General features: G+C 38.4%; 2 protein-coding genes across 4 annotated transcripts in view; one reads left to right on the top strand and one right to left on the bottom strand.

Annotated features, from left to right (window-relative positions):
* Window positions 1–18175, bottom strand: part of BAK1 (BCL2 antagonist/killer 1) — a 28555-nt gene extending 10380 nt beyond the window's left edge. Inside the window, exons 1-3 of one of the 3 annotated variants that reach the window (XM_026716916.2) lie at window positions 17874–18175; window positions 8187–8296; window positions 78–213 (exon numbers count right to left, since the gene is read on the bottom strand). In XM_026716916.2, coding sequence (XP_026572701.2) covers window positions 78–213; window positions 8187–8265 — 215 coding nt within the window. In that variant the 5' untranslated portion in view covers window positions 8266–8296; window positions 17874–18175. Of the gene's footprint in view, window positions 1–77; window positions 214–8186; window positions 8297–17395; window positions 17824–17873 lie in introns of those variants that run through there. The other 2 variants (XM_087929610.1, XM_026716915.2) reach the window with 2 other exon arrangements.
* LOC113447773 (uncharacterized) overlaps window positions 4723–23020 on the top strand; it is a 35731-nt gene continuing 17433 nt past the window's right edge. The window contains exon 1 of the mRNA XM_026718149.2: window positions 4723–4945. Within this exon, the coding sequence (XP_026573934.2) occupies window positions 4791–4945 (155 nt within the window). The 5' untranslated portion in view covers window positions 4723–4790. The remainder of the gene's footprint in view (window positions 4946–23020) is intronic.

Here is a 23020-nt window from a genome sequence, read left to right as displayed (position 1 = left end):
CACAATGAACAAATAAACTGGTTAAATTGGAACATGGAGGCAGATTAAGTAAACATTTAAGAGCCTGCGGTACTTACCTATTTGGCTCCTGCTGAATTGCAGCAATTTCTGGATCAACTGGCGCATCCCCCTCAGTTTGCTCCTGCTCCTGCTGGTATCGATGGAAAGCATAGCTCCGGAACACCTCCTCAGTCTGTTCAGCTACCAAGTCCTCTGCAGAAGAGATAACAGGGTCCTTCAGCTATTAGCAGCTTCATTTTGAGCAGAGGTAGGTCACAATTATATAAACCCAAGGCCTTCTCCTCTCAGATCAGGCTACTGAATGTCAAGAGCAAAAACACCAACTTTCAGCAGGACATGTTTTGCCTTCTCCAAAACACTGAGAATGTGTCTCTTAAGCCTTTAAAAGAATTATTGTATCTATTTTTCTTCCAACCTCTCCATATCAACTTTTTCCCAAGTAGTCCAGGCCACAGAGATATGGTTTTCCCTTTTTTATTTGCTTATATTATTATCAAAAAACTCTGTGAAGCAGGATAGACATTTCTTCTGCTTGTAAGTCCATTAGATTTAATAATATATTTTCTCAGCTAAAAGTTGCTCCAACCTGCCTATGGACAGAACATCACCTATGAGTAATGTGCCAAGATCATCACTGAACTTGACAGTCAAGTCAGAACTTGAATCTCATTTTCCTGGTCCAAGTATTTTCCAATTAATTTTTTCCAAACATGTTCAGCAACACTGTCTATTATATCTTAGATGCTGATGGAAAAAGGCAGCTTCTGCTTAAGGATATTAGCAGAGTTTGACTCACAATTAATCTTTAAGAAATTTAAATTCTGACTAAACTGTTGTAAGGTAATATCCAAAGCAACAAAGATTCTTTCTAGCTGCAGGATCATTATCATAGGCTAAAGTGGGAGCCAGCACAATGCTAGTAAAATGCTGGATTGTGGAAATTCAAGGTAAAACTAAATCTAGCCCTAAAGCTCATTGATGATTTTGGGACAATTGAGCCTAAACTGTCTTCCAAGATTATTATGGAAGTATTGGGGAATGGCTATGTGTCCTGAAAATTCTAAGGAGAGAGCAAAAAACCAGAATGCAGTAAAGCAAATGTATTGAAACTAATGATTATCATATATATGCATACTTCCTTGGAGTAAGCTTCAGTCAAGTTCAATTCCTTGTGATTTTAGGTACATATCCATGTTATTTTTCTTAAGCACAGTAAGAGGACAGGGATGGTTTGCTACTGCCTCCTTCCATGATTTTCCCTCCAATTTAACTTATAGCCTTTGGACAGGAGCATCTGCAGAATTTGATGAAATTGTCAAAATGACAAAACAAATGTAGTGATGGTACCACATAATAAAAGTTGCTTCTTCCATGAACAATACCACAATGATTAAGGGATGGATCTTGTATCACAATTGCAGTGTCTTTTGTGATCTGTCCTCCTGTCCCATTTGCTCTGGGATTTCCTTGTGATCTTCCATCCAAGAGCTAAGTAAGTAGGTGATTCTGCTTATTTCTTGAGCCCAAACATGGTCAGCTAATCACAAGTCTTGTGGCAAGACAGTGGAGTGCTTAGAATTATCTTGAAAATGCCCTCTTCTACAGGACGTTACAAATCATTATGAGATGCCATGTACTTTTATATGTTTTATATCTAACAAAATTTAAAATCACCGAAGTTTTGTGTAGGTCCTGTATGCTCCTGCCATGCTATGTACTTCATACTTCACCATATACTTACTATCATTCCAAAAGTCATTTAAAGTCAGAAGCAAGTTGATGCCATAATTCTGTACATATTGGTAATTCTGTACATATTAGTATTGCTGAACTGTGGCCAGGGTGGATTATCGTCTACAATGTTTGGGCTGCACATTTGATATTCAGCTTCTAGGTTGGTTTAGGATTAGTATCTTTTTACTAAACGCAGTTAAGACATCTCGTCAAATGTTTGTGTCATGTATGGCCACTGCAGGTTAAAATGAAACATTAATTTTCAAAGGGCTGCAAAGGGTAATAGCTATAACCTACAACATTGAATGAGGTTTTGTGGTTAGTGCAGAGCCATGTTCTTTAGTTTCCGGTTAGGCATGAGGTTTTTTTTAACCAACCAATCTGCAATCTTATGAAATATTCTGTGCCCCCTTATCAAACCTTCTCCAATTAGATTCTTTTCTCCTTTCCCCTGCAACATGACAGCACTATTACCAACAGCCATTAGGGGAAAAAATCCCCAATTCTCTTTTCGTCTTTACAAAAACATTACTTCCTTTTGCTATATGAGATTTTTGATATTTTTAAATAAATCACCTTGGTGGGATTTGTATTATGAAAGGCAAAATAAAGCTAGTATTGTGAATAAAAAAATTATACTCAAGAAAGCCGTCATGCGGTTAACATTTTTTGTACTATGTCGTTGAACCCCTTGCTGGCTTTCCACGCTATTGACCTTTCCAAGCTATTTACAGCCCTCCTCCAACTAATCATATATTTATACAGTATCTATATTATAGCATGAAGATTGGACTTATTTGGGAACGTTTTTCATCTTTCATTTAAAGAAGCCACTTAATTATTTTCAAGAGCCTAACTTTCATTGGAAGGCTAATTAAAATGAGGTACAATGGAGGCCCCTGATATGGCTGAAAAATCAGAAGAAATCAGTGTCTTGCACCCAATCAGCACAGGTTTGGGAAAGGAGAACAGCCTCACAAAGTAAAAGCAAGTAACTGACTCATATTCTCACTGAAGCATTGCAAAATCACCCACAAGTTACAAGCAAACAATTAAAAGAAATCTTTCCCCCCTGCAACCTAGCTTACTAAGAATACAGTCTCTATTTCTACCATGTCTTAGCACAGTACTGTAAATGAATCCTGAAAAATAAGCAAATAGGAAAATAAGCAAAAGAACATTATACCAGCTTCCTGCTTAAAAAAAAACTTGCAGGAGATTTAAAATGTAAAGTGAACTGTCTCTTAAAAAAAACTGCAAAATTGCATTTGGGTCAGGTATTATTAGACACGTTAACAGAACTTTGATTACCAAAAAATCAGGCAGCCTATTATTGTCCACACCGTTTTGCGTTGCCTTAAGACCCTTCACCTCCCACAACCCAAAGAGAAACCTGACAGCACAGATTTTGTTATTTTACTTAACTTGCCTGAAAAGCTAAACATTTCATCCTCCTCCTCCTCCTTAGGTGACATCATTCTACCAGCATCATGCCACCAGCAGCCCTAAAGGCAGTGAGTAAAAAACCCACAAAAATGCATCTCCCTCCTCATCTTTAAAGGATTTTAATCCAGAACAGAGAAAGATGTAACTTTCAGAAAAAGAGAAAAACACAGCTCCATGCCATTTTGAACCACACTATGTTTATGGCATTATATAATGGTCTTTTTAAACATGCTTTTAAATAGGCTTTCAAGTTTGAATATTAATAGCCTATTCTTCTTGTCTCATACGGCCATTTGAAATTGTTCTACTGTAATTCACTAACAAATTTCAAATAAAACTGGTCGTTTCCTCCTTGATAGTCTTTCTTGCATTAATCTCCTTAAACTACAAAATGTTGTCTCATAAGGAAACAGTGATGAATAATAAGAGGAGTGATAAATAAGTATCTCATGTGCAGGAAGTCAATGTTAGCTCATACAGCAGGATTTAAAGGAGGATATGGTTATTGTAGCACAAACAGTAAAGAAATGTGATTGCTGGAATATAATGAAATGATTCCTAATTTGTACCAGAATTACTTCTCTAGTTTTGTAAAATATCGCACATTGCTAACAAACTTTTGTATATTTACATTTTATAATTAGTCATTTGTTTTTCCACCTGTAAAACTTTAAAGGATAAAAAACAATAACTGAATTAGAGTGCTAGAGCAAATTATGTGACATTATCTAAAAATCCTGATCATGCAATGTATTTTTCTCCATATCATATAATTAAGTCTGCTTTGGAACAAGGCTATGTAAGTTAAATATGCTAGATATTCATTCATTCATTCATTCATTCATTCATTCATTCAATTTCTAAAGCTGCCCAACTCAACCAAGTGACTCTAGCTGGAGTCCAGGATATTTAAGGACACAAAATCACAATTGTTTATACAAAGATTAAAGTATAAAGTATATTGGTATTAGGTGCATTGGAATGTATAACTACCGTGTTTCTCCAACAATATGCCCCCCCATAGGAAGACCCAGCATGTTTTCTAGGCATAAAATGAAATTAAGCCCCTTCCCCAAATTTAGGCCTAGTTTAAAACATACAAAATGGGGGGGGGAGGTGGGGGGGGACTTGCCATTAGAAGTGCCCCGCGGGTAGCTACGCCTTGCCATCAGCCGCTCCTAACAGCCAATCGTAGTGGAGCACGGAGGGCTCCCTTACCCCTCCCTTACCCGGGTCAGCAGGTGGGCGGTGTCGGCATGGATGTCCGGCAGTGTTTCAGCCGCTTCTCAGGCCTCCGTAGCTTCCATGGTTCCCACCGGTGCTGGCGCCTCTCTCGCCAGTCTCCAACAACAGCATCTGAGTCGCTCCCATTTTTCCCCCATCCCCGGAACAACAGGAAAAAAAAACATTTTGAGGTGCCGTCTCCAATAACAGCAGCAGCAGCAGCGGGAACCGTGGAAGTTATGGAGATGGCTCCCCCACCCAAGAAGCGGCTGAAATGCTTCCACGGTTCCCGCCGCTACTGCCGCTGTTGTTGGAGATGGCGCTGATGAGAGAGGGACAGCTGCAGCTCGGCCTGGGCGCTTGGAATGCAGGAACGGGCTGCGCACCAGGACTTTTGCAAACTTGCAGAGCCCAAGGCTGGAGCACCAAGGGTAGCAGCAGCAGAGACGCTTGCTCGGCTCTTCTCATGCCCACCCAGCCGCTCGGGATTAAACCAAAACGCAGCGCGCGGCGCTCCCAGGTACCTCAAAATCTTTTTTTTTCCTGTTGTTACAGGGACGGGGGAAAAACGGGAGTGACTCAGATGCTGTTGTTGGAGACGGTGCTAGTGCACCGGGGAGATTAATTCACCCCCCAAAAGACATCCTAGCTGTTTTTTCGGGGTTCAAAAAAAAAATAAGGCCTGACTTTATTTTGTGAGAAACACGGTAATAGGGGGCAATCTTGGAAGGAAAATTATTTTTCCAACAGATCAAAGAGAGTCATCCAAGTTGTTTAAACGAAGTTAAATATTCAAAATTTTCAGAATAAAAAGGGCATATTCATATATATATTTTTAATTTTGATCTCAATGCTCAAATATCTCAACAATTATTTTAATTTTGCACTAATTCTGTGTATTTGCTTTTTAAAATTCAGTAAATAAGCCAATGTGATCCCAAAGTCACTGAAAACACCACTATCATTCATTGATTAGGAATTATTCATAATCATACATTGAGCAGGTGTGTTCTTTAGTACATATTTGTGGCCAGATGATTTCCTCTTTTTCATCTATATTTCAGGCACCCTCTGATAATTTTTATTTGCAGTATGTGTTGGGTATCCAGGATAAATCTCTCTAAAAGTAAAAAAAAATGCTCCATTATGTGTAAACTTCGCTTCCAAATGTCTATGGAGATTTACAGTCATCCAAGTCATGGTTGTCCCACAAGTGCTTTGTCAAAAGGCAACTGGATTTTGTTTTTCCTTGAAGACATTTTGCTTTTGAAAGGACTTTTGAAAAAGCACCTTTGGGACAACTATGACCTGGATGACTGAGAATCTCCATAGACATTTGGAGCAAAGCTTACCCATAATGGAGCAAAACTATGGAAATGTAAGGAAAAACAATGAAAAAGCACCTTCGGGCCTTCGCTCACAAATCGTTGCTAGTAGTCATTGATGTTAGGGGTTAATTTTGCGTTGTTTTTGCCAAACGTATTTTTATTGGTCAATGACTAAAATAAAATTGATGCCTGTCTGTCTGTCATATACTGTGAAGATTCAGATGATGCCAATGAAGGGGTGGCAATGAAGACATACTCTATGCATTAATGCATACAAAATGATACTGCAGAACTCATATCTCAAGGCTATGCAGTGACATAAGAGCCAAGTACCCTAGTAACTAACATTTTACTGCAGCTAATCTATACAGAAGGTATCCAGTTAAGATTATTATCCCCATGTGATTGAGGCTAATAGCAAGCACTTTATCTACAGTTTCTTAAAAATTCCACGGTTTTAAGAGATTTGCATTGAGTACATAGCAATTTTTTTCTGTTAAATCTGCACACAAGATATATGGATGGGAAAGTTGATCCAAATAGCCTATAACCTGCCACATAATTTAAGAAGCTGCCTATAGGTGGGATGAATACAAATGCCAGTCCTAAGTGGTTTAATGTATTAATGAATATATAATAGCAGCATACTAAGTTTTCTTCTAAGATAGAAATTTGTAAAATTATAATCCAAAGTAACCCTGGACTTGATTCTGAACAATATAATGTCTCATGTGTTATTTGTATGTTAGTGACAAAGCTATACTTAAATTTAATATTTGCACAGTCTTAGGCAACTGCATTCCTGGGATAGGAAATAAGAACCCACAACAAGTTTAATGAGATGTTAAAACACTCCTAGCACAATATTTGACAATTATTTCGGGAAGTAACTTGAATCGTCTGCAGAGTCTAACACAGCAGAACCCTGGCCCCAATCTAAAAGGTTTCATATCCTGGTAATTCACAAATAAGAACAAAAGTCCCCTATGCTCAGAAAACAAATTTACCTGCTGAGACATATTTTAAGACGGAGCTTACACATTGATCAATTTTTTCTAATGACTATTGCATCTATGGGTGGATGATGTTGAAATATGACTGCCAAGATGAAGAAATTATTCAAAATTGTAACTGAGCTTCCAACAATCTACCAATAATAATTTTGAAACTCTCTCCTTGGAAGCAGGCTTGTCAAATGAGTAAATTATACCACATATTTATTCATTTCTCCTTCATATCAGAATGCAGTATAATGATTTTTTTCTGGGAAAGAAAGAGGTGCCAATAATTCTTGGGCACAGTCATAAAATACTGCACATAGATTATGCCTACCATGACACCAACAACTCCACATTATCAAGAGTTGATGCAGATGTCATTTTATGGTTCCCATATATCAAATGCTGGTAACTGAATGAAACCTCAATGGAATTCCCCACCCCCACCCCCGCCCCCTATAGCTGCTTATCATGTCCAGTAAAAATTGTTCAAAAGTGACAGCCACTAATAAAACACAAAGAATTATTTCTACCTGATGATTACTCATATAGTAGTCCCCTTTATCTCCTTGATACAAAAGCAATACTGATTATATATACAGTTAGTCACTTTGCAAAGGCTTGACTTTGGCGCCCTCCAAATAATAGGGATGTTTATTATCAGTCACCTGGCGGGCAGAAAACATGGATAAGACTTTTCTGTGACCAAGGCTTTCAAAGAGACATGTAACAGGGATAATGGGGTATGTGGGGTTGTCAATCCAACTCTACCAGGAGCCAGAGATGTAACAAATTCTTGGCCTCCATTGCTGCCAACTTTTCTTGTCAGAGTAAGAAACAAGAAGCAAAAAGAGAGAGGAAAGTGCTTTCTCCACTTAAGCAAAAGGTTTGGATGTAGCTTTTTTTAAATTTGAGAATTAAATAATTGGAAAAGCAATCACCACACACCTATTAATTCAAAGAAAGAAAGACAGAAAGTCCTAAACATGCCTGCTCAAAATCTGAATTCAAAAATCCTAAACAAACTTGCTCCAAATTTGAACCTCCCCATGTATCAATATTAGGTGTTAGATTTTAGGTTTGGGATGGGGCACACTGGAAGCAGGAGGTGAAGATTGTAACTCTTAGTATATTCAGAGATAATTTACTGCAAGAAGTGAAGGGTTGCTCCCCTTCCTATGTATTAATCCACCTTCTGCTTAAATCTTGGTGCTTCTGAGCTGGCATTGGCAGGCGTGTTTGATGTACTCTATGCCATGATCTATTTGTTCTTCTGATCTCAGCTGATCTTGCTACATAAATTCCTACAAAAAGCATTAAAATATGATAGAGCTTTATTCTTAGCAAAAGCTGTTGCTACTGCCATGCTACTTAAGAAGCTTGCCAACTGGTTATTCGTCATCAGAGTCAATGGAAGAGCTGCAATCATGTTTACCTGATGTTTCTTGAGTTGATCTGCGCCTTTCTCCTGTTCTTCTCCTGTCTCCTGGGTTGCTGCCATTCCATGAAGCCATGCTGGTGCGTACTTTGGTAGAACTGAGTAACCTGAAAAAGGTTATGGGACAGACAAAATAGTCCTTATAACTGTTCCAGGATCACAAGCCCAACTCTTGTTTTCATCACTCAAAAGTCTGCCTCACTTTCTTAGAAAAGCAATCCCCCCCTAATCACTCCTTCCTCTCCAAACATCAATCCTCAACTTCCTTAACTTAATTTTTGACACTATCATTCCCATTATTCTCATAGATATAAAGCAAAAACAGCTCCTGAAAAGCAGATTGGAAATGAGAACTTCTTAAAAAATACTTGCAATGGTTTGAATTGATTGATTTATTTAGAAAATTTATATTTCCGCCTACTCGCACATGGATACTCAAGGAATCTCACAAGGATATAAAAACACCATATAAAAGAAATAAAAATAATACAATGATAATTGCTGAGACAGTGTTGGATGTCAACAGATAGGTAATCTACTTATACCCATATCTTCAATTCTGAGATTGGCAAATTGATATCATAAATAAATATGTCTATATCTGATGAAGTTGTGCAATAAGAGAACATATTTATAAATAAAATATAAGTATAAAGTAATGATTTAGTCATTAGGCTTTATATAAAATGTAAGACTTATTATTAAAACCTAATACTTCAAGTCCTAACCAAGAACCTAAGTATTATTATAGTGCCTTTAAAGAGGCAATTCCATGCAGGGTGTTGTTTTTGTAAAATTAGGGTGTTCAGGTCTTATAAACTCAATAATTACAGATATTGAGGAAGCCTTATGTATCTCTTTGAGGGCTCCCATTATGCTTAGTATAAAACAATAGATTTTTTCTATAAGTGTTTATTATTAAATTAAACATAGTGCAATTCTTTGCTTTCTTGGCCTCTAAAGAGTAGATGAGCCATGGTCCCATTTTTGATACCTGCTTTCTCCCAATTACAGCTTAAATTAGAGACATTTATATTTGAAGTCCACTCATTTTTAGCCTTTCTTTCAGCAATTCTGGGCTGTTTTTTAAAAGTAATGGCCATTTTGATTTTTTGGCAGAAATAGATGTTTGGGAGTGATTTGCTTATCTGCCCAAACCCATGTAGATCTACTCAAGGTAATATGCAGCTGAAGTAAATGCTTATATGACTAAGCAGAGAATCTGGTGCTGCTCTGAAGGGCTGTCTGGCAGCCTGGTAAACAGTACTTTTGAAAGAGGAGGGAAAGAAAATGATGATATTCTGGAAGAGTATGATAAACTCACAATTTAGTGGGCATACAACACAATGGTTGGCTGGATGCCCTGCTTATTTATTTCTGATTAATGGAGCCCAACAATTCTAATCCCCTTAACAATCCCAAAAATCTGCTCTGGACCTCAAAAAACCACTTTATAATCTTTATAATCTTTAGACTCAAGACCCAATTTCTGACTCTATCAGTTGAATATAGATGTTGTTAATTGTTTGGAGAGCCCCTTTTCTTGCTTATGTAAGGAATTATGTGGTTTAGATTAATCAACCTCTGTGTCTTCCTGGGTCTACTTCTGTTTTCACTATTATTGGTCATATGCAATGGTTTCCAAGGAAGGCATAATTTTGTTAAAGAAAGCGTTTCATGGTAGAAGGAAGTTGTTGCTCTTTATATGCAACTACTATAGGAGTTGGAAAAACAGAAGAGGCAAAGGTCTGTTTTATAGGTAGCACTAAGGATCTGTATGACTTGGACAAACTGATAAGCGGTTGCTTATTCCTGGCTTTGCCTTCTGATGCACCTATTTACTTGGGACTGGTTCTGGTTCCTCTTTCATTTCTTCTGCAAAAGAACACCACTAGAATTGTGCTGAATTAACTCTTTCCTAATTGGAAGGAAAGAGAAGAGGTTGACTAGGAGTAAGGTGGATGAACAAAGGCAACATGTGCATCCTTGGGAAACTTGAAAGAACAGGTTAGGGATAAATTGTCATGGAGAACATCTATCTATGTGGTGCCTAGGACTCAAAATGACTTGATGATACATCAATCAATCAGCTGATGGATGCCCTGAAGTTGCTTGTATTTTCATAGGTTTATTTTTACATTTCTAACATGCAGGATAAAAACATTTTTTAAACTTTTACTATTTTAAATAGAGACTGAACCAAAAGAAAGTTAAAAAAAATACAACTTCAGATAAATTAGGAGAAAAAAGAAAAACATTCCTTATAAATATTTGTAATATTCATTGGACTTCTAATAAATATATATTACAAAATAGATCTATCTTAACAACAAATATTACAGCATCTTCTGATTAGTAAGGAATACTGCATTTTTCAAACCATATAGATCATGTATTTCTGACAAACATTGCTTAACATTTTAAATAATATCACTTTTCCAATTTCTCAATATGATTCTTCTAGCTCCCCCATGTGATATACCCATAATTCCTGATAAACAAATTCCAACGTTTTGGTAAATAGTTCAATCTCATATTAACGTCCTTAACATTTAGAGAGTTTCCTATAAATTTGCTTATACATATTAAAACATTATTCCAAAAAGATATCAATTTATCCCATGACCATATCATATGGGTCAATGAATCCTCAAACATTTTATACTGCACCTCCAAAATAGAAAATCTGATGTCCATATTTTAAAATATACTCCTTGGAGAGTCCAATACACCCTAAATACATTTTAATGATTTGAATGTACCATAGGGAAAATCTAACAATTCATTTGCTTCTAATATGCCTTATTGTTAAAAAAGGTGGTAGTCTCTTTGAATTCTGGGATAATGTGACGCTCTAACACAACAAATCATATATGGTTGCACAGGAACTGTCCTTCCCATGAATAAAAGATATTATTTCATTGGGCTAGGGTTTGGCAAGAAATATATTGCATACAGTTTTCTAAGGAGATTCTCAGTCATCCAGGTCATGGTTGTCACAAAGGTGCTTTTTCAAACTTTCCTAGTTTTTCCTCAAGGGAAAACAGTAATAGAATGATACAATTTTAGAAAGGAAAACAAAGAAAAACATTGACTCTCATTAACACATGTGTGTCTGCAGACAACAGATATATTACAACACTAACACCTTCACAGAGGTGCTGGGGCCATGTACTTAGTTTTAAGACATCCAGTGGATTGTCAATATGTGGCAATAGTTTGCCACATGATCAACAGATATCAAAAGTATTACAGTATGTAGAAATGAGACTCTGGCCCATCTCAATGGGGTCAACCCATTTTTATTCACAAATGTGTTAGGTTTCAATAAAATCAAATTACAAAAACCTTACCAACCTTTTTTTTTTAATAGACCAGATTTCAATGCCTAAATGTAAACATTTTCTAAACTAAATAAACATGACAGCATAAAAATATTCCTTTCAGATTTATATGCTGTAATTTAAGGACCTCAACACAGAGAAGTCTTGCAGCACTATTAAGAAATGTAAGAGGTGGACAACTGGTTTGTAAATTTAGCACCGCTTACAATCCAAGCCTGAATCCCATGCCTGAAGCAAAATTTTAAAAGATAGTGCAGCCCCCTCTTTAATTTGCTTGGGACTCCGGTCAACAACTACAGTTTGAGAACCTCTGTGTAAAGAAATAACTAATCTCTGCAATGGGATCTTAAATTCTAAATAAATAAGGGTTTAGTCTTAAGCTAGAACATTTTTCTTCCCCTTACTTGAATAAATTTCTGAGTCCTTGAAATGTCATAATCCATATTTTTGTTCAGAACAATTCACAGATGGTTAAAAGGGGAAAGACATATCATCTTCTATGAGGGCGCTCAGTAATAAATTACTGGCAGTAATGAAATAATCTGCTGAGTCTATTTTATATTTATATGACTGAACTCTTTGCCACACATTCAAAAGAATAGGAAATGCCATGAGAATTAGCCCATTTAGCAAATTGTGTCTATCACTGAATGTATGTGTGTGTATAAAATATTTTTTCAAATGTTATTCCTATTTCATTATTTATTTTGTGGAAAAATGTCACTGCATGTTGGCAACTAATTTTGTACAATGATACAATTGTACAAAATCACCATGGAGACTACAATGAGGCCTTCATACATCAGTGCAATGAAAAACTAAAGCCATTAATAATGGAAACTGATAAATTACTATTGCATCAAGTTATGACAGCGAGACCAATGTTGCCAAGGAATATCACAGAATTCTAGATCTTTAAGTTTCCTGAAAGGTTTTATTCAAAATAATATTGGGTTGCACTAGGAAGGTAATTTGTGTAGCATGATTTACCACATTATGCCAGGGCTGAGTACGCCAATTTTTCCTCTATTGACTGTTTACTTGATAATTCATTTACAGATACATAATTCACTTGGCTGTTCCTTTTTCTCTTTATTTGCAGGGAGTTCCTATTGGGGGGAAAACTGTCAATCCTGGATAATATAGCTTGTTGACTGAAGGCAATGAAAAGTGAATGTAATATAAAATGTATTATTTTGTTCATAGCCCTTGCCCATTCAACAATTCTAGTTGATGGAAGCCTTGATGTTCTGCCTCTTGGTCTTACGTAGAGATTATTTCCCACACTCTGGTTGTTATTTCCCCCCCTAACCACTATTGGTTTTCCCCCTCAAGACTGAATTAATGGTAGAAATTGAATACAAAGTTATACTGGAGAGGCACAAACGAAAAATAGAATTTGTGCCTAGTCTACTACCCAAATGGCAAACTAAGTGAACACAATATTTGAAATTATTGCTAACGAACTGCTTTTAAAAAACCTTAACAGATTTTAAAGAAAAAAATAATATAGTCAGCATGTTTTGATACTGCTTGGAAACAGATATAATTCTGATGTGTTTATTCAGAAGATGAACATTCCAATATTCCAATACTTCAGATGACGTAAAAACATCCTCTAAGTCCAGCATTCTAATTAATATAGTGGTCAATTTGTTTTCAATTGGGAAACTTGTTTGTCTGGACTAGTGTGTGGTATCTTCCTTTATTGGTTCCCAGCAAATAGCATTTAAGGCATGATGCTGATGACTGGGAGGACAAGAGGGTTTTCAAAGGAGTACTTTGAATATCAAAGACCTACTTCATAGATGAGGTATTGTAACAGCGAAGGCATGTTTACAACAGAATGGGACAACTCGCCCCAGCCAACTCACCACGACCAACTCGCTGTAGGACAACTCACCGTGGGACAATTACACAATTCAAATTAATTATTTAAAATAAATTAAAAATATTTTAATTTTTGTCATTCACATTTCATTATGTCCCTCCTTTTGCATCCTTTATTTAATTATTCTATTCCACCACTTCTCTGATATATTAGCATAAGTCTTGCCTTGCAGTGACTTGTCCCATAGCAAGTTGGCCACAGCAAATTTTCCTGCACAGAGTTGGTCACAGCAAGTTAGTGTGGTGAGTGGGCTGTAGTGAATTGTCATAGAGTAGACCCTGCTCATCAGAGAACATTGCTTAATGGATGGGACATGAAGAATATCTGTTCTATCAGACTCTGAGAGATAGAAAGTAATGAAGGGAGAGAAGTGATCACTCAGACCACCTCTCTCTCCTCATTTAATAAGCAGCCATCAAAATTCCTACCTACTAATAGCCTAGTCTGCTATGAACCTGCCCAGTCCTGTTGGCTATTGTTACCACTAGCCTCTTAGCCAACTTTTCTAGCCAGACAGGCTCAGACATACCTAGTCTACAGTCACTCATTTTTGGACATGGAATTTATTCTTGCTAGAGAGGCAAATAAGATTCTTCTCCAATTTCTAATTAAAGTTATAATTTGCAGGAGGAACAAAAAGGCATAGAGATAACACTGGTTCTAAGTGTTGTCTATTCTCTAGAGCAGAAACGTTAGCTAAAAGCTGCTCTAAGTTTAATATAGTTTTGTGCTTTTCAATCTGATCTCTGGCAATAAAGGGAACAGCTGGATTAAGAACCACAAAAACGATATGAAAAAAGTGTTTTAGGGATCATGCGAACACCACATCTCTCTCCTATTCAAAAGCCAGCATATATTTCTTTAAGATTCCCCCCATTCAAATAAGTGCAATTCTGAAAGGAGCATCATCTTCAGGATTGTATGGAAGCTTGAAAAATATTGGTCAGCTTTAATGAAGGGCCTATAATACTCAGAATGGTTTCCCATAAAAAGAAACCCCAAGCATAATTGCCTCATTCTTTTCTTCCTTCAATTCCCTGCTATAGCTCCCATATTCCATTGTAATGCAACAAAAGACATGCTGCTTTTAATCACCACTTTTTGTTTCACTGGTTACTCCTGCAGTCATTTTCCTCCCTTTGCCCTTTAATTTTCTTGGTGGCGTTTTAGACAGGACAACAATGCGTCCTGCTGCTGGAGAACTAGGTTCAACGATAACCAAAACTGCCAAGCACAGATGAAATGATGCTTCACTAAGTCCATGAACACAATTAGCAAATTTTATATATATATAATATATATATATATATATATATATATATATATATATATATATATATATATATATATATATATATAGGTAGTCCTCGACTTATGACCACAATTGAGCCCAAAATTTCTGTTGTTAAGTGAGACATTTGTGAAGTGAATTTTTTTCCTATTTTACATCTTTTCTTGCCACAGTTGTTAAGTGAATCATTGTGCTTGATAAGTTAGTAACCTGGCTATTAAGTGAATCTGGCTTCCCCATTGTCTTTGCTTGTCAGAAGATTGGAAAAGGAGATCACACAACCCTGGGATACAGCAAAGGTCACAAATATGAACCAGTTGCCAAGCATCCGAATTTTGATCACATGATCATGGGAATGCTACAAAGGTTGTATCTATGAAAAATGATCATGTCACATTTTTCAGTGATGTTGTAACTTTGAACCATCACTAAATGAACTATTGTTAAGTCGAGGACTACCTGTATAACTCTACCTCTGGAAACCACCAACAACAACAACAATAAAATCACTGAAGTATGCTGCAGTTCCTCCAGGCAACCAACTGGCAACTCCAGGCAATAAATGTTTCTCACATGCAATTGCCAGGCTTGTGAACAGTAAGAATCCCAGTGCACATAATACAAGAATCTTCTTGCTTTCTTGGAGTAAACAATCCATTGGGCCTGCTACACACAAAAGAATTTAGAGTCTTCCGTGTTAACTTCTGTACTGCACTCCTCTGACCTTTTATCATAGTAAATCATTTACCGCACATCCTAGTCTTGGTTTGCCTGTAGCAAGGCTACAGAGAAAATCAACTTGACCTAAGACGGATTCTTAAGAAGTCCTATTTGAACTTTACTGTATCAAACATAAAGGCTATTTTGTTAAACAAATTATTCCAGTTGTTACTGGCCCAAATGCCACCATGTGTTTGGGAAATTTGTCTCTAAACAACTTAATTATACATTCATTTAACCATGGCTAATTAAATAAACAGCTGATTGGGTTTATATATCCCATTCTTTTTACCACATGGTTTAATTTTAGCTTAGTGTCTTTTGTGAACCTCAACCAGATTCTCTCAAATCATGAAATATACAGGAGCTAAAGAGTGTATTAAACAGGCAGGTCATTTTGACAAATCATTAAGCTGGCATCTAAATTTGAAGGGGATGGTGATTCTATTTGTTTCTTTATTCTCTTTCACAGTAAATAGCAAAACAAGGATAGGATTGGTTCTTACTTTAATATAAGGCCATCAAGGAATACCAAGGCACAAAACTCCCCCCCCACCCACAAATCTCAGAAGGTACTAAGGGCAAACCACTTCCCTACCGCTGCCAATAAAACCACACTGATAACAAAACATCAAGAATAAATCTCAACTGAGGACTCTACCTCTGGAAACCAAACACTGTTAATTTACAACTGCATGAGGTATTTAACTGCTTCATTCTTGTCACTTTGCAACTATTGTTGCTTTTGTGTATTGTTGCTTATTTAGAGGGAAACCAACTACCAAAGTAATTCTTTGCTTTTTCCCCCCTCCTTTTATTCTGTCTTCCTGTTCCTCAGCTATCCCCCAATTAAATCTGCAATGGAACATGAAGAGTTGTGACTGATAGATTAAACTGATGAAGTCATTTTTGATAATTATGAAAGTGAAAGTCAAATATCTCTGGACTATCCAAATTAGGGTAGAAGCCACCTAAAGCCACTCCTATGCTATGTACTTTTTTTTGTCCTGGATAACACATGGTATTCATATTTGCGTAGGAGAAACAATGATTAATCGCTAGGTAAAGGAGGTTCAGAAAAGCTTCATTTTCTGATACCTAAGCTGAAACAGTACTTTATATTTATAGTGTGAACACAGTCAGATTTAATAATAGTTTAATCTTTAACGGAACAAATTCTAGAACCATATTCCTAAAAAATCCACCTTAAACTAATGCAAATACTTTACTAACTTCCAGATACATGAACTTGAACTCCCTGAATTCCCCAACCAGTATGTCTACTGCTGACAATTCTGAGAGTTGAGGTGCATAGATCTGGAAGTTGCCAATGTTCTAAAGCTATATCATAAGTTAGATTTTGACAAAACATAATTAAACTATCTACTAACAAACTCCATGCAAATACATGAATTGGCAAAACACAATGAAACTTAAGTTAAAGCTAAACTGACTAGATTCATGCAACCCAATAAGATTCCATCTCATATGCTTCCTGTTGTGCAAACACACACACACACACACACACACGTATATAAATTAAATTCAGGTGAAACAAATGTTAACTCTGGCAACAGAACACTTAATACTTGTGATAACCCGTCTTGCTGTGGACAGTTAAAACTGAAGGGTTTTTTTAGTTATCGCAACGTTATCGGAGCAAGCCTTACACTTTCCGGTGCTAGTTTAAATTGGTTTTTGTTACTCCCAAGAAAAGGCAGCAGTACTTCGTGCAGCCCAACATTATAAGGCGCAAGAAATAAGGACCAAGTTAAAACCACCGCCAATGGACATTTATAACTCACCTCGAACATTTGTCATTGTTAACAGTACCATCGCTAAGAGGGGGGAAATGACCGTAAGTCCGTTAGGAAAACACGGACACCCCTTCTAAATGTCACGCCCCGGGTCATACGCACATTAATCCGGAATAACTGACACCCCGCTGTTCCCAACTTACAATATCTATCTTTCAAGGACGAGGGCCAGGTTTTTAGCCCCGGCGATGCACCGCAAAGCTCGGAGGGAAGAAGAGGTGGAGAGTTCCGTTCTGCTTTGCGGCAATCTCTCGCCTGGAGGCTCGTCCTTCTCCCCGGGTCCTCCCTGCTTGACCCTCCTGCTCCTCGGAAGCACCTCTAGGCCTGCGGCGCACTTTTGCTCAGCCGAGCAGGCGGCGCTTCAGAGCGCAAAGCCTCGCCAGCAGCCTTGCATCCCCAGCTCCGCATCCAGCCGAAGGCCCGAAGAGACAACCCCCCCCACCCCCGTGACGCACCCAGGAAAACCGCCCCCCCTCCAAGAGAAACAGATGCAATGCTTCTTCCTGCTTCCTTGGACCGGGAAGAGGCAGAAGATCGCGGCTCCTGCACGGCTCGGGCATCCCACAACGTCAGGACCCGCCTTCGCGCGGATTCCCCGCCTTTCCGGGCCGTGGCACTCACCCCGCTTCTGGGGATCGGTGGCGAGGGCCACCTTTCCACCCAGCCGGCTTTTCCACGGGCTGCTCAGAAGAAAGTGGACAGGGCCTCGCCCGGCTCCTGCGCCGCTTTCGTTCTCTGCCACGCGCAATCTTGCGCTGCCGGGCAAGCGAAAGCCGGAGATCCTTTGCTCCGAAAGGAAGGATGAAGTTTAAAATAATAACAATAATAATAATAATAAAAAAATCATAGATGCAAAGCAGGTGAAAGCCACGGGACTTCTGGCAGCGCCCTCTAGAGGGCGTGTTCTTTGTAGTCGCCTTATGCTGTGCGGGAAAATGGGGTGGGTGGGAAGGAAATCGCTTCCTTTTGCCCTGCGCAAACGGGGCTCGAAAACGTACGCTCGAACACGTGGGCTGCACACCACTGTATCCCCTGGCAGGAGACGGTTATGCACAGCGCAGAAAAGGGGTTTGAAAATCCAAAAGGGAAACTTGCTAAGTCTACACAACAAGGGTCTTCATACTTGGCACGTTTGAAGACTTGTGGACTTCAACTCCCAGAATTCCTGAGCTAAGCTGGCTGGAGGAGGAATTCTGGGAGTTGAAGTCCACAAGTCTTAAAGCTGTCAAGTTTGAAGACCCCTGCTATACAATAATACCATTCGTCCTGTGTGTCCATTTTTGTTTGGCGGGGTCTGGTCAGCGTTGATTCCTGGGCTAGTCCCTTTACTTTGGAAGTGCTTTGTCATTGCCTCCCTCCTAGGGCTGAGAAAGTGACCGGCCCAAGGTCACCAGTTGGCTTCATGCCTAAGGTGGGACTAGAACTCAGGGTTTTCTGGTTTCTAGCCTGATGCCTTACCCTTCAAACACCACTTCTCCCTATCTCTCTGAAAACCATTTTTTGTTTCTTACCACTTTCTACATTGCCTAGTTTCTCACCTTACTTATCAACTCCATTCAGCTGTGTATTTTTGGAAGCTTCCCTTTTTTGCCACTCACACACTTTTCTTTCATATATGGAAGAAGTCACATATTTGTGACTTGATTCTTAATTCATTATTTAAAATGCACTCAGTGTTGCCAGAGTTCAGCTGAAGCCTGTTATTCCCCATGATCTCCAGACATTGGGATAGAGCATCAGGAGCATCACTTAATTCATCAGGGATAAAGATGTATTGATACCTCACCTCAACAAGAGATATATATTTTTGTCAATTGCTTACAAGATAATAGATATAAGTAAAAACATAGTTATGAATACATGGATACACATAAGAAAAATAAAAATAAAAGAAACAATAGGACAGGGATGGTAGGCACATTGTTGCTCTTATGCACGCCCTCTATAGACCTCTTAGGAAAGGGGTGAGGTCAATAGTAGAGTCTAAGATTAAAGTTTTTGGGGTTTGGGGAAGAAACCACAGAATCAGGTAGAGTATTCCAGACATTGACCACTCTGTTGCTGAAGTCGTATTTCCTGCAATCAAGTTTGGTGCGATTAACCTTGAGTTTGTATCTATTGTTTGCTCTTGTGTTGCTATGGTTGAAGCTGAAGTATTCATTGATAGGTTGCAATGTATGATTTGCAATGTATGATTTGCAATCATACATTGCATTGCAATGTATGATTTTATATACTATACTTAGATCGGACTGAAGGCGGCATAGTTCTAGGTTTTCTAGGTCTAGAATTTCGAGTCTGGTGGCATAAGGTATTCTGCAATGAGTAGAGGAGTGGAGAACTCTTCTTGTGAAATATTTCTGGACTTTCTCAACTGTGTTAATATCAGGTACATAATGTGGGTTCCAGACTGATGAGCTGTATTCGAGTATTGGTCTAGCAAATGTTTTGTATGCTCTAGTTATTAGTGTAATATTGCCAGAGAAAAAGCTACATAAGATTAGGTTAACAACTCTTAATGTCTTTTTGGTTATGTAGTTACAGTGGGCTCTAGCACTTAGATCATTAGAGATGAGCACTCCAAGATCCTTGACAGAGTTTGGATCATCAACAAGGTCTTGACTATTCAGCCTGTATTTTATTTCCTGATTTTTTTTTGCCAATATGTAAGACAGCGCATTTATTTGTTGAGATTTGAAGTTGCCATTTGTTTGACCATTCTGGTACATAGTCAAGGTCTTTTTGAAGGGTAGCAGTATTGTCTGTGGTGTTGAATAGCTTTACATCATCAGCAAGTTGCTCTTGATATGATCACAGAGGTCATTTATGTAGAGTATGAAAAGAGTTGGTCCTAGAACTCTGCCTTGGGGGACACCACTGTTGACAGGTACAGAATTTGATAAGACTCTCCTAATTGTGACCATTTGTTGTCTGTTTGACAGGAATGCTTCTATCCAGTTATGCAGGTGTCCAGAGATACTGTAAGATTTTAGTTTTCGGAGTAGTTTGTTGTGTACCACTGAATCAAAGGCTTTACAGAAGTCTATGTAGATTGCGTTTATTGCTTTGCCCTGATCAAGTTGTGTAGTCCATATGTTTTTGCAGTGTAAGAGTTGCAGATTACATGATCGTTTTTTTCTGAAACCAAATTGTTTATTAGAGAGTAGGTTGTTTGTTTCTAAGTGGAGGATGATGGATTAGTTAATAATTGATTCCATGAATTTACAGGTGACGCAGCATAAAGAGATTGGTCTGTAATTTTCAACTAGGCTGGGGTCTCCCTTTTTGAAGATGGGGATGACCGTGGCTTGTGACCATAGTTTTGGCAAGGAGCTGGTCCTGAAAGATTTTTCAAAGATTATGCTTAGAGGTTCGGCTATGGCAGTGGGTAGCTTTTTTAAGAAGTAGGCACATATTCCATCCATTCCAATAGATAGAGATGGTTTTAGATTGTGTGGTGCTTTTTCAACATTGTCTTCCGTAAAATCGATATGTATTAGATCATTGTAATTGTCTGTTCGACTAGGAAATACTGGGCATGATCCATTGCTGTTTACAAATACTGAGCCAAAGAATGTGTTAAAGAGGTTGGCTTTAATGGTGTCATCATTGCAGTCTTTACCATTAGGTCCTTTCAGGGGTGGGATGGACCTTGAGTCTTTTAGTTTGTTGTTTAAAAAATTATAGAGAGCGCAGGTGAAATTTGTGCGTAGGTTTTCTTCCTGTTTAATGTGATAATTGGTGCATTCAGTTTTTACCTGGTGGCATAACTTTTTGTATCAGCTTTTGAAGTTGGCAACGTGACCAGATTTGTTTTTCTGCCAAAGTGATTTCTTTTTGAATTGAAGCTTCCTTATTGTTATGGATAATTTGTTTTTTCTGGTTTGGGGAGTTAATGGTACATATAGTTTGATGACTCTTTTGACTTCAAGTAAAAATATGTTGTAATGGTCTTCTACAGTATTACATCCAGAGAATAGAAATTGCCAATCAAGGGATGATAGATCGTTGTTTATAAGATCATAGTTGCCTTTTTTGAAGTTATATTTGGGGATTCCGTCATTGTGATGATTTTTGTGTGGATGTATGTTGAGACAAAAGTCAATCATGTTGTGGTCACTGTTGGAAAAGGGTTCTTTAATTTGTATTCTGTGAATTGAATTCAAACTATTGCAGAAGATGAGATCGAGGCAGTTGTTTAGTGTTGTTGGTTACTAGTTGTTCTAGTCCCAGATTTGTTACTGCATTGTAGAAGGTTGCATGTGTGGGTTCAGTTGTACATTTGTTAAGGGTCCAGTTGATATGAGGTAGATTGAAATCACCAAGAAAGATAAAAGTGTGTGGGTAGGATGTTAGTAGTGTATTTAGCTTGTTTGCATGTTCGATGTCATAATCAGTAACATAGTAAGAACCGAAATGTGATATTTAAGGACAGTTCACAGATGACGGTCTCAGAATATTAAGGCAGAAGAATAGTTCATGTAGATGTTAAATAAAGAGGGCACTAGAGTTTCCTCGTGAGAAATGGCGAGTTAAGATATCTCTGTGATGGCTAGGAACAAAGAACTGGCAAGTAGATTGGTTGCACAGAAACTTCCTGGACAAAGAGAGGATGGGAAATTGCCCTCTTGTGCTCTATATCAGGGGTCACCAACTTTTTGGAGCTCAGGGACCACCAAACTCATAATTTTAAATCCCACGGATAAGAGACCCTGGGGAAAATCCCCCCAAAAAGTCTGCGGAAAATTCCCTACCCTGTTTTCCTACCAATCAATTGTTCTTTATTTGGGATCGCAGGATGCTGTCTCCAGCTCCATTCTCAGGGGGTTGGGGAGAGAGAGAGAGGGAGGGAGGGAGAGAGAGAGAGAGAGAGAGAGAGAGAGGGTGTTTTGGTTTCATGCAAGGAAAGCAGCAGAAGCAGCAGAAATCTTTCTTTCTCTCCCCCAAACTCTGCCAGAAATGAGTCTTTGTGAGACTTGTCGTGCTGGTGCAGCCTCTTGGAGCAGGATGCCTTGCAGGATCTCAAAGACACATTTTTGGAGGAGTTTGAGGGAGAAAAAGAAAACCTTTTGCTGCTTTCCTTGCATGCAGCCAAAAGCAGAATTGGAAAGAAACAGAAAGATGCAGCCCGGTGGCCAATCGAGGGGCGTGGGGCAAGCTTCCCCCCTCTACCTTTTCCCGATCCCCTCACTACTTTGTATTTTCGCAATGCGAGGGACACAAGCCTTTTGTTCCCGCAGGCCATGTGGGTGATGCAGCCTTGTGTTCCCATGCAGCTGAATTAATTGCTTTGAGGGGTGCTTTGGCGGGGGGGACATTTTTCTGCAGACCACCAAAATTTTCTCATGGACCACCAGTGGTCTCCAGCCCACTGGTTGGCGACCAATGCTTTATATGGGTACTCCTTGCAAGGAGCTTGCAGGGCAGGACAGGACAGCGGTTTCCCTTGGGTTTGAATGTCAGGTGGCAAAGGAAACCCTCATGCTTTCAACCATGATGAAGTCTAGTCTTGTCTTAGGCATGAAAGCTGGCTGGTGATTTTGGGCCAATCACTCTCTCTCAACCCAATCCACTACACAGGATTGTATGTGTGTATGTTCACTACTCAAAGGTGGGATAGAAATGTAATAGATTAAATAAAATTGTATAAAGTGGGCTATGCAGGTAGTCCTCAACTTACGACTACAGTCGAGCCCAAAATTTCTGTTGTTAATTTGTGTTGTGTTGCCTCATTTTACAAGTTTTCTTGCCAGAGTTGTTAAGTGAAT

This window comes from Pseudonaja textilis, chromosome 3 (assembly GCF_049901715.1).
Source record: "Pseudonaja textilis isolate UNSWEBS1 chromosome 3, rPseTex1.2, whole genome shotgun sequence".
NCBI lineage: Eukaryota > Metazoa > Chordata > Lepidosauria > Squamata > Elapidae > Pseudonaja > Pseudonaja textilis.
Note: the sequence above shows the minus strand (reverse complement) of the source record. Positions and strands in the feature narration are given on the sequence as shown.